The sequence below is a fragment of the Phymastichus coffea genome, unplaced genomic scaffold (assembly GCF_024137745.1).
Source record: "Phymastichus coffea isolate CEN01 unplaced genomic scaffold, Cenicafe_Pcof_1.1 PCOF00017, whole genome shotgun sequence".
Classification (NCBI taxonomy): Eukaryota; Metazoa; Arthropoda; class Insecta; order Hymenoptera; family Eulophidae; genus Phymastichus; species Phymastichus coffea.
In genome coordinates this window covers 1,965,359-1,981,577 of record NW_026706828.1, presented here as the reverse complement: position 1 = coordinate 1,981,577, position 16,219 = coordinate 1,965,359, and the positions used below count along the sequence as shown (strand labels likewise).

The 16,219-nt window shown below is 34.4% G+C and overlaps 1 protein-coding gene across 2 annotated transcripts in view; it reads left to right on the top strand.

Moving 5' to 3' along the window:
• The window catches only part of LOC131675206 (protein real-time), a 749,330-nt gene that overhangs the window by 637,370 nt on the left and 95,741 nt on the right, over nt 1–16,219 (top strand). The window contains exons 12-13 of one of the 2 annotated variants that reach the window (XM_058954108.1): nt 8,368–8,611; nt 8,691–8,812. The exons of the other annotated variant lie outside the window; for it this stretch is intronic. Coding sequence (XP_058810091.1) covers nt 8,368–8,611; nt 8,691–8,812 — 366 coding nt within the window. The remainder of the gene's footprint in view (nt 1–8,367; nt 8,612–8,690; nt 8,813–16,219) is intronic. 2 annotated transcript variants of the gene reach the window in all.

The window sequence follows — 16,219 nt, the reverse complement described above, 5'->3', positions numbered from 1 at the left end:
AAGTTATGACTATTCTTTTTAAACAATCACATTATTTACAGCTCATATCTTCAATTTTCTCATAACTTTCGAAAAAATAAATAAAGATACAAGATTTCTGTTTTTTACAAAAAGCATCAAATTAGTTTTTTATAAAATTTACAATTAATAAAGTGTGACAAACGTATTTCTTTTTTAGTCGCAACCACATACAGGCGAATATTATTGGGAGTACAAATAGAAAATCGCCGTTTTTTCTAATAATTTGAGGTTTTATTGTAAAAAACTCGTTACAATCTCATTCTTCAAAATAATTTCCATCCTTAGTCACAACTTTTTCCCATCTTTCTGGCAGGTTCTGAATTCCTCTTCGAAAAAACTGTTCGTCTTTTGATGCGATCCACGAATCGATCCAATTTTTGGTTTCTTCGTAAGAACGAAAGTGCTGTTCGGCCAGGTCATGCGTCATCAATCGGAACAAGTAGAAATCAGAAGGGGCGATGTCAGGAGAGTACAGCGGGTGCGATAGGATGTCCCATTTCAAAGTTTCCAGGTATGTTTTCACGACCTTGGAAACATGTGGCCGAGCGTTGTCATGCAGAAATATGACCTTGTCGTGCCTTTCCGCGTACTTTGGGCGTTTTTCCTTTAACGCTCGACTCAAACGAATCAATTGCGTCCGATAGAGGGCTCCTGTGATGGTTTCGCGTGGTTGCAGGAGTTCATAGTAAATTACGCCAAGCTGGTCCCACCAAATACACAGCATCAGCTTCGAGCCATGAATGTTTGATTTCGCTGTCGAAGTTGATGCATGGCCGGGAAGACCCCACGATTTTCTCCGCTTTGGATTCTCATAGTGTATCCACTTTTCATCGCCGGTCACAATGCGATGCAAAAAACCCTTCCTTTTTTGCCGTTGGAGGAGTTGTTCGCACGTGACAAGACGCCGTTCGATGTCCCTCGGCTTCAGCTCGTACGGCACCCAACATCCCACTTTCTGGATCATTCCTAAGCATTTCAAGCGATGGGAAACGGCTTGCTGAGTTACGCCCAATAAATCCGCAAGTTCCTGTTGCGTTCTGCAAGAATCTTCATCCAGCAAAGCCTCCAATTTCGCATCCTCGAACTTTTTTACGGGTCCGGGACGATCCTTGTCATCTACGTCATACTCGCCATTTCTAAACTTTTGGAACCATTCCCGACACGTTCTTTCACTAATACAGCTGTTACCATAAGTTTCTACAATCATTCGACGCGCCTCAGCTGCGTTTTTTCCCGAATGAAATGCAAAAAGCAACACTTCCCGCAAATGTCTCCTGTTCGGCTCGAATTTTGCCATTTTTGCGCACGAACAAAACAAAGCACAGTAAAAATAGACAAGCGAGGTGATGAAGAGTTGTTGACAAATGCCTCAGCTGGCTATGTAACGTTCCTGTTAACAATTTTTTACCGACGTGCAATACTGACGCCACCTATGGGAAAACGGCGGTTTTCTATTTGTACTCCCAATATAATTATTAATATTTTTGATACCATTTTACTATTTAAATTTAATAGTAATTAATGGCTGGCTCTTAAATGGTTGACTATCAGCCTAAAAAGATTATTGACACGACGTTACTTTTAGGAGAAATCTGAAGTAATTATCTTGGTGCGACAATCGGAAATCAGTATTTCAAGGTAGGGGCGAAGGGACTCACTTAAATCAAGCACGCCGTACAGCGTGAGGCGAAGGGACTTACTTTAATTAAGTGATGTAACTAAATCTACGATCAGTTTGAACCACTTAAGCCTGTGAGTCGTGGAAAAACGACTTAAAATGGATTTTTCGGAGTTTGACCTTGATTTGACCTTGAAATGACCGTGAAAAAAATGTCTCAATATGGTTTTGAACGTAAAATTTTCCGCTCTTTCCGAATCCGGGGTAAAAAATAGGTGTTCCTATTCAAAAAAACCACTTGACCTTGAAATAACCTTGAATGTCAAGTTCAAGGTCAAATTTGTTAGGACCATTGTTTGGCCCCCTTCGTCCCCTACAACTTTTGTCTGAACCATTTTTTCCTATCTGTCTTGGAATTCGAAAATTCCAGGTGTAGCGATTGAAATTGGTCACCCTGTATATTATTTATTATTTTATTTTATAGTAATAATTAGAATCATTTTGAAAACGAAATGAATTCTTACTCATTAACGCGACAGACCACGAGAGTACGAACTATAACATAAATAATAAGTGATACGAACATCACATATGTCTAGGCTATTGACTACAACTTGTTGCAGCTCTTCAAAATAGCTACCTTCGATCGCATATTACCGTGGCTCTCAATGCCGATCTCGCTTCTACCTTCTTGCTCGATAGTTGTCGTTTGTCAGTGCGTGTGGTTGTCGGAGGATACACAAGGTTCACCTATGTCGTGTGTGTGTCTGTGTACTTTTGCGCGACACTCAAGACGCCGTTGGTATTTACTAGTAGGCGGCAACAATTGACTGTCAGTTGCTCGTCTTTGAGGGCTACAGCTTCGCTTCTCAGGGTTCGGGTTGGAAAATCTGGAAAGTCTGTGAAGAGTGTGCGCACGGATATAAGAGACGGATATATTTTTCTGCGAAATTTTATTCGCGTTTTCTTAGCTTTCTTCCCACAAGAGCCGGGTGCATGTATCTGTGTGTTAAAATCAACTTTGAAAAATATTAAAAACCTTTAAAAACCTTTAAACAATGTATATAATTTCATTGTACACTTGCTCCTATTCATTTATTTAACTTTGTTTATAAATTTTGTTTTTTTTATGTTAAGCTATTCACATTATAAAATACAACATATTACGTTTGATTTGTTAAAATAGGAAATTTTCACTTCGCATGTGGTTTTAGGTAAATTTGCGAAAATAGCGTTGTAGGAGCTACTTATTGTCAGTAGGAAAAGAGACTCCAGCAACGGGTATAAATGCGTTCATATTTGCGGCAATTTGGGACTCTTGGCCAGCCTTACCTAGCAGCATGAGCCCTGTTAGAAGAGAAATAAACGTTCAGCCTTTTCTTAAGATATGTTTCACTTATTCAGTGATTGACCTTGCTACCTTCGTTTTCTTAATGATTGACTTAGAGCTCAACTCATAAGATGCTCTCGTTTATGAGAAAAAAGCAACCTAAGTCAATCTCCTCTCTAAAAGCTAATTATACAAGTAAGTTAAATTAAGTAATAATTAATCAAGGTAGAAACTTTATTCCTACTCTCATGTTTTAAAATACATAGATATACGAGTATAAACTTTCTTCTTGTTTCTTATTCTTTATTCTATATTCGTTCCTATTCCTTTCTACGCGTCGAGGTCTAAGGTTTTTATTTCTTGTATGGAGACTATACTAAAGGAGGTTAGGTGACGCGGCGGTGGTTACATTCTTAATCTTTAGAGGACGGGGATTTAGAATTTTTGACTGCTTAGTATTTTCTATAGAAAACGCATAACATATGCGTCTAATATTGGAGAATACTCATATGTAAAGTGACGATCGATGGTCAAGGCACTATAATGGCTTTCCTATCTTCAGGGGTGATGCTAATTTTGATACTTTGTAAAATTGTTTTATTTGACATAGGGAGTTAGTACTTTCGAGTGGTTTATGATTTTTTCGTTATTTCAACCTTGGAATTCGATTCAGCATTGAAAAATACATGAGAAAACTATATTCACACTCCCTTACTATAGAAAGTTTATAAAGGTTAACATTCTTATTTAAAAGCAGATTTTAAATTACACAAAATAACATACGTATATAACCGGTTCATTCGTGTCATTTAGAAGGTTACGATTATAATTTCGCGTAAAGTTCTTGAATATATTTCGTTGTTATTACTGCGTTAATAAGACGCTAATTTCAACATTAGGAGCGTTTTTAAGCTTAAGAACATCGTTTTATATATATACGAGGTGTGATCAAAAAGTAAGGTGAATTTTTATTTTTCTCAAAAAATATTTATTTATTCATCAATTTTTATTTTATCTCCTTCAAAGTAATCCCCCTCGGATATAATGCACTTGTGCCAATGCTTTTTCCAATCCTCAAAGCATTTCAAAAAATCATTTTTTGTGATCTTGTTTAGTTCATCCTTCGATGCCGTCTTTATCTCCTCAATCGTGGCAAAACGTCGTCCTTTCATGGGCCTTTTCAGTTTTGGGAACAAGAAGAAGTCACAGGGGGCCAGATCTGGGGAATACGGTGCCTGTGACATCGTTACTGTGTTTGTTTTAGCCAAAAATCGCGCACAAGCAACGATGTGTGAGCAGGGGCGTTATCATGGTACAAAAGCCAATTTTTATTTTTCCACAAATTCGGACGTTTCTGGCGGATTGCTTCGTACAAATTGCGCATAACTTGCAGGTAATATTCCTTATTTACTGTTCTATCCTGTGGCAAGAACTCATGATGCACCACGCCCCTGCAGTCAAAGAAAACTGTAAGCAAAACCTTTACATTTGATCGAACTTGGCGTGCTTTTTTTGGTCTTGGTGATCCAGAATGCCTCCACTGGGACGATTGAGTCTTTTTCTCGACGTCATAACCGTATACCCATGTTTCGTCACCTGTTATAACCCTGTTGAGTAAATCTGGATCATCGTTGACGTCATTCAGTAGCTCTTGGGCGATGCTCATGCGACGTTTCTTTTGGTCGAAATTGAGCAATTTCGGAACAAACTTCGCTGACACACGTCTCATGTCTAAAACACTCGTCAAAATTGATTGGCACGAACCAAATGAGATGCCAATATCATCAGCAATTTCTCTAATGGTAATTCGACGATTTCCCAAAACTATTTTCTTCACTTCTTCAACATTCTCATCAGTTGTTGATGTGCTGGGGCGTCCAGAACGAGGTTCGTCGTCGGTGTCTTCTCGGCCTTCTTGGAAAAGTTTATACCACTTGTAAACATTTTTTTGGCTTAAAGTAGACTCACCGTATGCCACTTTCAGCATTTCAATTGTTTTGGAACATTTGATTCCATTTTTCACACAAAATTTAATGCAAACTCTTTGATCCATGTTTTTAGACAACAGCAAATCATGGAGCACGCAAAACACTTCTAACCTTGATGCCTCTCACAAACAAACCAAACATACTACAAAGCTGAAATTTGGAACGTATGTTCTAGACGAGTGTACCGACATAACCAAATAAAAAAGTCGAAGATCGAACGGACGTAGCCCGCTAAATTTCAAAATTCACCTTACTTTTTGATCACACCTCGTATGTCATATCGAAATTCATTTTATTTCATGAACATTAGAATCGCTTTGTAAACACCCTAACAAATCGACGTCTGTTTTTGCGAAACAGACCTAACGAACCTTCCTCAAACGGACCCATGAATGATTAAAAGAGAAATAACTAATTGTTACTGTTCTGCAATAAATGTAAGTACAATTTGATTTGTTATCAATATAATCTCGCTATAAATACTATTTGAAAAAAAATTAAGTCTGTATTATGACGAGCTAGGTTGGGTTTGTATCTAAACATGACACGAAGGGTTATGTTTACAGTTAAGAATATTGATAAAAAATTTTTTTATTCGATGAAGAGTACTAAAATTAATTATTTTTATTGTAATTATAAGCATGATAATATTTCTGTACTTTTTTTTGAGAGAAAAATAGAATTGTATTAGTTTTGTAGGTATAGAAACCTATGATCATGGCTGGAAAGGTATATGTCCTTTTTTTCTCTAATTTAATGATATTTGAAAGAAAAAATTTATTCTTGTTATTCAAACATGACAAAAATATTGTGATAGCTTTATTATTCAGAGAAGATTTGTCATAGAAGTATCGGCCGCTAGCAAATAAATCAGATGATACCTGTCAAATTATTTATGATACTTTTGAGAACATGCGAACTATTATACAATTTGTAATTGTAATTATCACTATAATAACTTTGAACTAGACTAGTCTGATTCGCTTATCTGTCAAAGAATTCTTTACATTCTGTGTAATTTCAAAGTTAGTTTCATGATTCTTATTATATTTGAAAAAGTAAGGTTCACTCGTCTAAATAGACTTTCAAGGGCATATTAAATTTAACAGTTTTCACGAGTTTCATTTAATATTATCATCATTTAATATTATATTTCATTTAATATTCTTTAGCAAAGATCACTTTCAAAAACATCAACTGGTATGTTTATTTGAACATAGATTTAAGGAACTTTCTCAAGTTACGGCACCAACTTATATATAGGAAAATAGCAAATAAACATCCAAGCTGGTGCCGTAATAGCATTTAAGAAGCACATGCTAAATAGTTTCAAAATTATTATTCCTATATGTGGCTTGTTTTTATTTTCTGATAAATGTCTTGAATGCAGAGATCTTTTGATTAAAGTCTGTTCATGCTGTCAATTGAGAAGGAATATAAAGTATCGTCCAATAGGTTTTTTCGTCTTTTTCTGCAGTATATTAAGTACAGCAGGTTAATTTGTATTACTCTTCCTACCTGATTACAAATCTTAATATAGTGAGTATGATTTTGTCATGATTATAAATCTTGAGTAACGACGAAACTTTATATAGGTATATTTGAAAACTATTTTAGTTAACCGTGAATCAAATTATTAGAATAATTGTCTGAAAATTTAAAATATTATTTTGGTAAAAGATTTAAGACTTATGTGTAGTATCGCTTAAATATCTTATATATATATACACATATATATATATATATACATAGGTGAGGGGTCAAAGAATACTTATATGGCCAAACTACGTCTTAGACACTATATAGTAAAGATAGCCAAAATTTAATTTGAATTTCTTGAAGGAAGGAATTTAACCGTTGCTGACCATCAATATATGGTAAAACTATTAATGGTAATTTGTCTCGTAATTTACTACCATCGTTTGCACCTGAGTTAGTAGTATTTTGGAAATTATTTAATCTACTTTTAATAATTTTACGTAAGAAAGTCGATCATATGATTGATTTGATAACGAACAAATTGTTGAAATTGAAAATAAGTGATTTTTACTCAAAATGAAATGAACTAAGAAAAAACTGAAATTTTTCTTAATATTAATAAGCTTATAAATAAAAAGATTGCTAAAAAGGTTACTATATTCTATTCATCCACTTTTACTATATTAAAATAGCAACGGCCGCCGATTATTATTGACGCATTCACGATTCGGCAGTACTATATGTGCGAGAGCGAGTGATTAGGAGTGAGAGGGCGCGTGCGAGGGTTTAAAGTAGGTAAGAGCGTGTGGAACAGTAACGTCTGAGCCGGGATCAAGTGGAGAAGTTTTTCCGAGTAGTGCGCACTGTACGATCTTGATAAGGAATAGATCCGACACACACAAGGTGACGCAGTGAATGAGGCAGCGGAAGAAGAAGTATCCTATTGCGGAGGCTCCGGTTGGTACTTAATTATCTGCGACAACTGCAGAGAAGGCCTCCTCAAGGACAGCTGTCGCAGCGGATGGAAAGAGCACCTGGCCAAAATCGTCGACGAGTTAGGTTACAGCTAATCGCTGTAACCGCTACGTAGAATAGGTGCATCTTTGTTTTGTCGCATTATCGATAAGACGGACCGTTCAACTCGTATTCGCTGTATGTGCCCATCAAAGTTTAATGCATTCGAGCCGAGCGTTTAGTCCACGCATTGTTTACTTTTTCTCTCTCTCTCTCCCTAAACGATTTGTAATCCCGTATGCGAGCGTCAGTCTCTCGGCCAAAATTGAGTGTATCGTTTAATTGTATTAAAAGTATTTAGTGATATCTCGCTGCTCTACGTTCTTTTGTTCCCTATGACATCAACAATCAATAATCCCGGAAATATTTAAATGAATTTGGCCTAGGGGATTATAGGAGGTAAATATTAACCACCATCATCGATCAGGTGACTTAAGGTGAGTTCACCCATATACGTAGTTAACAGGGCGGCGGTTTGCGTTGTATCGAGAGACTTTGTGTACATATGCGCTCCCTATGCACTCGATAATCCCCCCTGTTACAGTACGTATATATCAAACACTATATTCTATTGTAGACTATAAAGTTCGTATAAGTTTTCTTGTTTCAATGCCAGCTTTCTACGAGTGTCATTGCGTTAATATCATTCGTTAATTGTCTTCTGCTTAAAAAAGGTTGAGAATTTTATATTAACACAACTGAAATGCTACATTTTTATTAAAAAAAGAATGTTTTGACGCTTTTTATTTATGTATTACTCATATTTATTACTAAAATTTTTTTAAATAAAGGATATTAAGCTGTTTTTATGTTGTAAAAATAAAAATGTATTAAAAGTTATAAATAAAAAAAATTAAAAATGGAGACAGTTTATTTATTAATTTTGTTTCTATTAATATTTTATAAATATATTATAGGCGTATATACTGGATGGAGGAGTTGTACCGAAGCACCTTTACAAAGTCGACGTAGATGGTCAGTCTACAGAACATGAACATAATTTGTACCATTCAATCAATCTTAGTCGATATCAAGTTCATAATGTTGCTATATATTGCAATGATCCAGGGTCTGTTCTTACGTGGGATTTTGATGTGATGCGTCATAATATTACATTTAATGTACTTTTTAAAGGCAGGCTCACCAATACTAATAACTTAGGTAATATTTTTTGTTTATATTTTATATATATATACATATTTATATTCATCATTTATATATTGTTTTATACATTTTATAGTAGTTCCAAAGTCGAGCACTATTATTGAAGATGATATACCGACGCATAAAGAATGGAAGGTTGGAATAAATTGTACTAAACTAAATACCAGTATTATCTGTCATGACGGGGAAAGTATTCAGGTGGTTATTTAATTATCTAAATTATGCTTATCTTGGTTCATGCGTAGAATGATTTTGAATCAATCATTAAAGTAATTATTGATCTGAGGTATTACTAGTACGGATTTATCTTACGCTACATTTTCAAATAATTGACCTTAATAAGTACAGAAGTAGTTAATTTTTTTTACGCTTTATACGACCATGAAAGTTTAATTTTTTTGATAGACGTTCCTAAAAAAATAAAAAATAAAAAAGTAAAAAATATTAAGATATACTATCTTAATATATATTATGTTATGTTATTTATATAATATATATTTATTATAAAATATATTATATTATATATATATATATTACATATATATTATAATTAAATTATATCTTAATATATCTTAATATAATATACTACTAAATATCTTAATATTTTTTACTTAAGTGATGTATTATGGTTCATGGTCACAAACCCATAGCCAAGTACATCTCTTGGGAGTATCGAATACTACATAAAAAAGTAATCGGAGGTCTTAACCTTTTCAGGTTGAGTCACACTGTTTTATTTTGCACTTTTAGCTTGAGTGGTTCATTGTTGGGGTCTCAGAGCCCAAGATTTGTTTCTGAGAACGTATGCTTCTGAATCTTTTTATAACCAAAACTCCAGTAGGCATGATAATTTGATTTAATTCATGATCATCTATAGTTTTTAAGCTTGAATCAATTTCCAAAAGTGATTTTTTACATCACATTTTATTTTTTAAAACGTTTAAGTGTTACGATCTCGACATGCAGGAGATTAGGACTATTGTTAAGCAAAATTTCAATTTTTTCTTAGTTCCCTATATAACTCATACCTATCTATATACGGGATGCTTGAAAAATATACAGAAACTTTGGTATCGTTGAATTCGATTACAAAAAACATATAAAATGCAATGAAAATATTTACCATATTCATTCTGCATACCTATGAAAGCTGATCTATCTATATTTGACATCCAGCCTTTGACCACTGAGGTGTGTAGATGTGCCAACACTGCATTCTACCTGAAAAGTTAGTGTATTAGCCAATCAGTGAAGTGACAATTAAATTCAAAATTTAATTTAATAAACTCCAAAAAAAGAAAACAACAGTCGAAATGACCACTCAGTCAGAAGATAACAAGACCACTCTTAATAAAAACAATGAAAATTGGATAATCGTAAGCGGTAAAAGACAATGAAACAGCCCAGAAAATCAAACCCAAAAAAAAATGACAAGCATAATTATCGGATTACTGGTTAAGTAACACAAGAGACAGATACGAAATAATTCAAAAAAATAAATAAATAAAGAAAATCATAGTGAAGAAGAAAACAACGTAGCCAATAAGTTGAAAAGCAAATCCTTTCCGATCTTAGAAAAAATATTTGTCATTTATTATTGCATTAAAAGAATGAAACACGAAATTTTATATTTACCAGCGCAAAGAAGAAGAAGGTTTCAAAGTTATACAAAGGAGTATAAACCCGTCAATTGATAAGGATGAATTAAAAATAGCTATAGAAGAACATAATATATTATAACGACTAAGAATGTTGACTCGTTATGTCTCTCTTTCCCTATTAGTTAATTACTTTTCTATGTATTAATATTATTATGTTGCATTTGAGATTATACCTTATTGAATAACATTCACAGCTGTATGAGGATCAATTAATTATTGTTCACGATTACTAGCGCAAGGTAAGTGAGAGTAGGAAGAGAGAGAGAGGCACAAATGCGACAGAATCCTAACACCCGTGAGTTAGACTGCGAGAGAGATACACATGCACGCGACGCGGGCTTGTTATGGTGCACGCTGATTCGTTGACGCAGACGCGCAAGTGGAGAGTTAGTGGGGCCCGCGAGTTGAGTAACTTGCAAGGAAAGATACCTAACCCGAACTCACCGATTCTGATGATTTAGATACATATTGTAGAACATAAAAAATAAGAGACACGTATTTTTTTTTATTGGCTAATTTTCACTTTTAAGGGGTAAAAACCTCCCCTAAAGTTAACCCCCAATAAGCGTTTTTCTTTTAATATCTCGGCTTAAATTTAATATTTTTCAGTGAAACAAATCGGAGGTTATTTCTTACAAAAGGAACAAGTATTTCATGATGATTTGTAGAGTAAGGGTAGCATCCCCTATTTTTTAGGGGTTGAAAACATATATTTTTTGGCATAATTTTATAATAAAAAAGTTTAAACCGTTAATTTTAAATAAAGTTGAAGACTAAAAAAAATTGGAAAAAACGTTTAAACATCGAGAATAACAACATTTATTAACGTCTTTCAGTTTTTTAATAAATATTACCCCTAAGGGGGGTAAACCACCCCAAACACAAAATAACTGTAAATATGTAATTCAATACATAATAATTCGTAGAAAGTTTGTATATAGAGGTTTTCGAGGTCGCTGATTACAAATCTGTTATCAGATTTTGAAAATTTATGGTGGACAGAAATATCGAAAAAAAATTTTATATAATAAAAAACTTTTAAATGACTAAAAAAATTGGAAAAAATGTGTAAACATTTATGATAAACAAATTAAGTTTTTCGGTTTTTTTCATAGATACTACCCCTAAGGGGGGGGGGGGGGGTAAACCACCCCTAACACAAAATAACTATAAGTATACTTCAATCCATAAGATTTTGTAGGTTTGTATATAGGGGTTTTCAAGATCGCTCTTTACAAATCTGATATTAGATTTTGAAAATTTAAAATGGCGGAACCAATGTGGTGGACGATAATATCGAAAAAAAATTTTAACTTGTTTACAAATGTGTGATTTTTGTAGCCTGTACATGTGAGCTAAAGAACCTTAAACCCTAAACCCCTAAACAACATATAGGCTAGATGTCTGTGCTTTTTAATCAAACCACCTCAAATAAATTTATAAACAAACAAATTCTGTGCGTGAAGCAGTTTTATAATTTCTATAGAAATTTTTATCAGAATGTTATTGAAATTCCTTTATTGTAAATTTAACTTATAATGTATTTTTGTTATAATATTAGAGTATAATAATAGTAATCTACAATCTTTGCCATAGTGCATTTTTTGTATTGAGCATAAAATATATTATTTTACGAAGTTTTTACAATAATGGTAGTCCTCATAAAAGTGTTTAAAGCACAATGCTTTTTTGCACTAAACACATCGTACAATTGCAATGTTTGTGCACCCTTCTATTTCACAATGTGTTGCACAAGACTTTCCAAAATTGAAATCTATAGGATTATCAAATTTATCTGGTTTTTCATTGACGTAACCGCTTTTATACCAGGAATATTTAAACAAATCTATATATCTCGGTGAAGACAGTTGGTTGTGAACCAATGATTACAGTTTAATTATATTATTTCTCACGTGTAAATTCATATCGTGATCCATTAACATTACATTATCAGAAAATGTTCGGACAAAGTTTTTCCAAATACTACGGAATCCATAGACATCAAGTGGTTGTATTTTTCCTGTGGTTCCAGTTGGAATTTTTTTTATGTTAATAATTTTATTTTGTGGCATCGTTTCTTCTATAACTTTGTCACAATGACCACTCCAAGAATCAAGTAATAATATTAAGTGATGGCCTACATGGGGATAAAATGTTTTTTCCAACCAGGTTTTCAAGTGATCTGCAATTAAACGACTTACTAATTAACTGATCAACGATATTACAATGTAAAAATTGTTATTAGTTCCCCTACTTGTTGTTAATTTTCCAGATTTGGATGCTTCCACGTACACGTTTTCTAGTCTAAATATGTGTTGTTCTACAAAAGGGCCAAACTTGCCACTTGGTTCCTTTAGAACTAGAAATAGCGGCGATAACAGTTGTCCAGTAGCTGATATTAATGGTTGTATAGTGGTTGTAACTATACAACGTATGCGTTGTTGCTGAAATTGACTGTATCAGACATTGCACTTGCTTTTCTCCTTCTACTGCTAATGTTTTTCCAGAATGCATTTCTAGCTGAAATCCGCTCTGATCTAAATTATACAAATTTTCGAGTACAATCCTTGGTATACACGATTTAACGTCATCGATAAATGCTTCAGCTTTAGCCATAAGTTCTGCACTACTTTCTAGCGTTTTTCTTGTTATGAACTTATTTATTTTCCTAGAAACTATTCTGTGTGCTCGCTGAAATTTGAATAACCAATGTTTAGAAGCATTGAATCTAATATCATCAAAACCAATTTCTTTTTTAGTTTGTAAGGCCCATCGAATTATATCTTCATCATGGATAATTGAACCACTGTCGACAGCTACTTTAAAATTATCCAGGGTATACCGACCGACAAATTTGTGTTACTGTATACGTCTCACCTTTATTAATTGAATGTGCCCAACGACGTAGCTGACTAATACATGATACTTTTTGAATCTGTTTTGCACTGTTTTGAGACTTAAATTTTGTTTCGTTTTGCTACTTCTCCAAAAATCTATAGCTCTTTTTTGTATTCAAAATCTAGTTCTTCATTATCTGCTGTATATTGATTTGTTGGTGCTATATCCGGATCAGGAAAATGATGTTGCACTTCATCTTCAATTATTTCCGCATTATGGTCTTTATACTTTTCTTGAAAATCCAAAGAGTTATCAGTAATCATTTCTACATCGTTGAAATCATGTGTTGCATCTAATAAAATTTCTTTTATTTTTTCGGCCTTTAATAATTCGTGACACTATCTGGTATGTTGAACGCTTGAAAGTATGTTAATAATAAGTTTAGAACGTTTATTGGATTAATTTTCATTTTTCAATCTGAAATAAAAACAAGCGGTAAAATTTATACAAGCTGTGTTTTTGCATGTAAGGCACGACTGCTACATTTCTACCAGAATAAAACGAGTGAATGTAAATTGAATCAAATCTTTAATTTATGCATTGGAGAAGAATTCTTGTTCCACTTTGTGATGTTCGGGAAACTCTATTTTTGGTTCACTTTATAGACGCCGAAAATGGTAGTTTTTATTCACATGTTATAAAAAAACTCTTTGAGTTTGTTAAAAAACTTTATTACATACATGTACCATGGTTACATACATTTTGAAAATATCTTTTTGCCCTGCCTCCACCGAAAGTATGCTGTTATATGCATGTAAATCGGGCGGAAAATAGCACTTTGCCGCTCAAGGGCGGAGGAATGAGCCCTTGGGCGGAAAATAAACTTACGGGCGAAAAAGTGCAGAAAAGGATAAAATTTCCGTCGTAGGACTTACATTTCATCCTAGGGCTCTCTTTTTCGCTCTAGAGCGGAAAATAGTGCTATAATTTCCACTCGCATTTACATGTATGTAATAACACACTTACGGTGCAGATTAGACAAAAAATGTGGTGTGCATAATGGGTGGAAAGAAGACGATCATAATGAGTGATTGCCACCCTCACTTCGCTAGGGTGACAACTTTCACACTCGTCTGTAATCGCCTGCTTTTCGCCCTTAATGCGTAACATAGTAATGATGGTTTATGCCTAGTCGCAAGGCGAAAAATCTCGCGATTTTCGTGGATCTTTTTGAGATTAAAAAATTGAGATTAAATTAAAACTCTCTTTTTGCTTACAGCAAATTGTTGGTTCCAAAGTAGATCTATTGAAAAACTTTCATGAATTTTGGTATTGAAAAATATTGTAAATTAAGAAAATTATAGCCATGTTAAGGATACCAGTCTTTTTCAGAGTTGTTTTTCGTGACCAAGATATCTTGAAACTCGTAAAAGCAATCGTCTTAAAATTTTGCTTCCTTCTAGTAGAAGCTTTGTAATAGTAAAATTTTCAGCTTCATTAAAAAACTTCGTTTGAAGTTCAAAAAACGTGTTTTTAAAAAATGTCCGTATGGATGTGTTTTTTTTTTTTTTTTTATTAAAGAGAGTTGGAGAATGCTTTATGCACGTAACGGCCTCAGGCCCATCCTATGTGGGAATCCCTATGCATGGTATACCCACTAAACTCCCATCTCTCTATGTCCTGCCTGTATCCCCCGCGGAAACCCCCGCTAGGCATTACTTCGCGGGGGGGCTTCTGCTGTATTAGCCTTGTCTTCGTCGTTACATTTCGGCTTTGTCATTTTCTTCGATCTTCATCGTCTTCGGCTATATCAGCCTCGTCTTCTTCTTACAGCATCGATTTTTTACGTCTTCTTCCAACGGCATCGTCTGGTCGTCTTCTTCTATCGGCATCGTCCGGTCATCCTCTGGACAGACTCAACCTCGACACCTACGTTCCTCTGCATCGGGTGAGGGAGTCTGGGCTCAACCCAATATCCTTTGCTCTCGCGCAGGCAGGGGAGCGCTTAGTATAGGCTGGCGCCTTGTTATCCTATGGACATAAGTGACCCCAGAGCCTACGTTCCTCTGCATCGGATGGGGTAACCGCGCTCTACCAACTACTCTCTGGTAGTTTGGAAGCACTATTTATTTCTATAGCCTGGCACCTCGCACTATCTGTGTGTGATAGACCTGTCACGCCTTCTCTCTTCTTCCCTTCTTACATCAGTCAGCTGGTTCACTACTGATGTGGCGAAGGCTACTACTGTATCCCATCCTTCTGGTGAACTTAGCAGGCAAGTTGCCAGACCCCCGGGATTCATTGGGCCATTCCACCTTGTGCGGAAATACATCCGCTCTTCATTGAAGCGGGGACACACAAATGTTCTACGTCTTCGTCCGTACCTGAACATGCTGGGCATTCGACACTTGCGTAAACACCGATGCGGTGGAGATGGCTTCGGAAGCAGCCATGGCCAGTCCGTATGGATGTGTGTGTGTACGTATACCATTTTTGAACTGTCCATCGGATATCGATCAAATTTGGTATCCACATTTGTTTCTCTGTCCCGAATGCATGAAAAGAATCCATTTTGATTTTATCAACACTTTTTTGATTTATAGTGAATTGTCGATTTTTGAAAAACGCTTTTTCCATTCTTCAGATGAAAAAAATTAAGATATTTAAATCGTACAAATTGTTTTTGAAAGAATAAAAAATACTTATATTTTCACTAAATGAAAATTTACTTACAATTAGCTATAATCATATCTTTGTTTTTCACAAAAAGGGGTTTTTTTTAAACGTTATATCTTTTAAACTAAATCCGACTAGGCCCAAACATTTTCTAAAAATACGTGATTCGACCTCCAAATACCTTCAAACTTACTTCTATGAAGTTTTAACAGAAAATTTTACTATTATAAAACTTTCTCTGGGAGGAAGCAAAATGAAAAATTGAGTCTTCGAAAAACCATGTTATTTCATAAAACGACCACCATTTTCTTTAAAATAATTTTTCGAAAAACCCTTTTTGAACCAACAATTTTCTGGAATAAAATACAGTTTTTAACTTCTTTTTAAAAAATCATCGAAAATCGCGTGTTTTTTCGCTTTGAAAACAGAT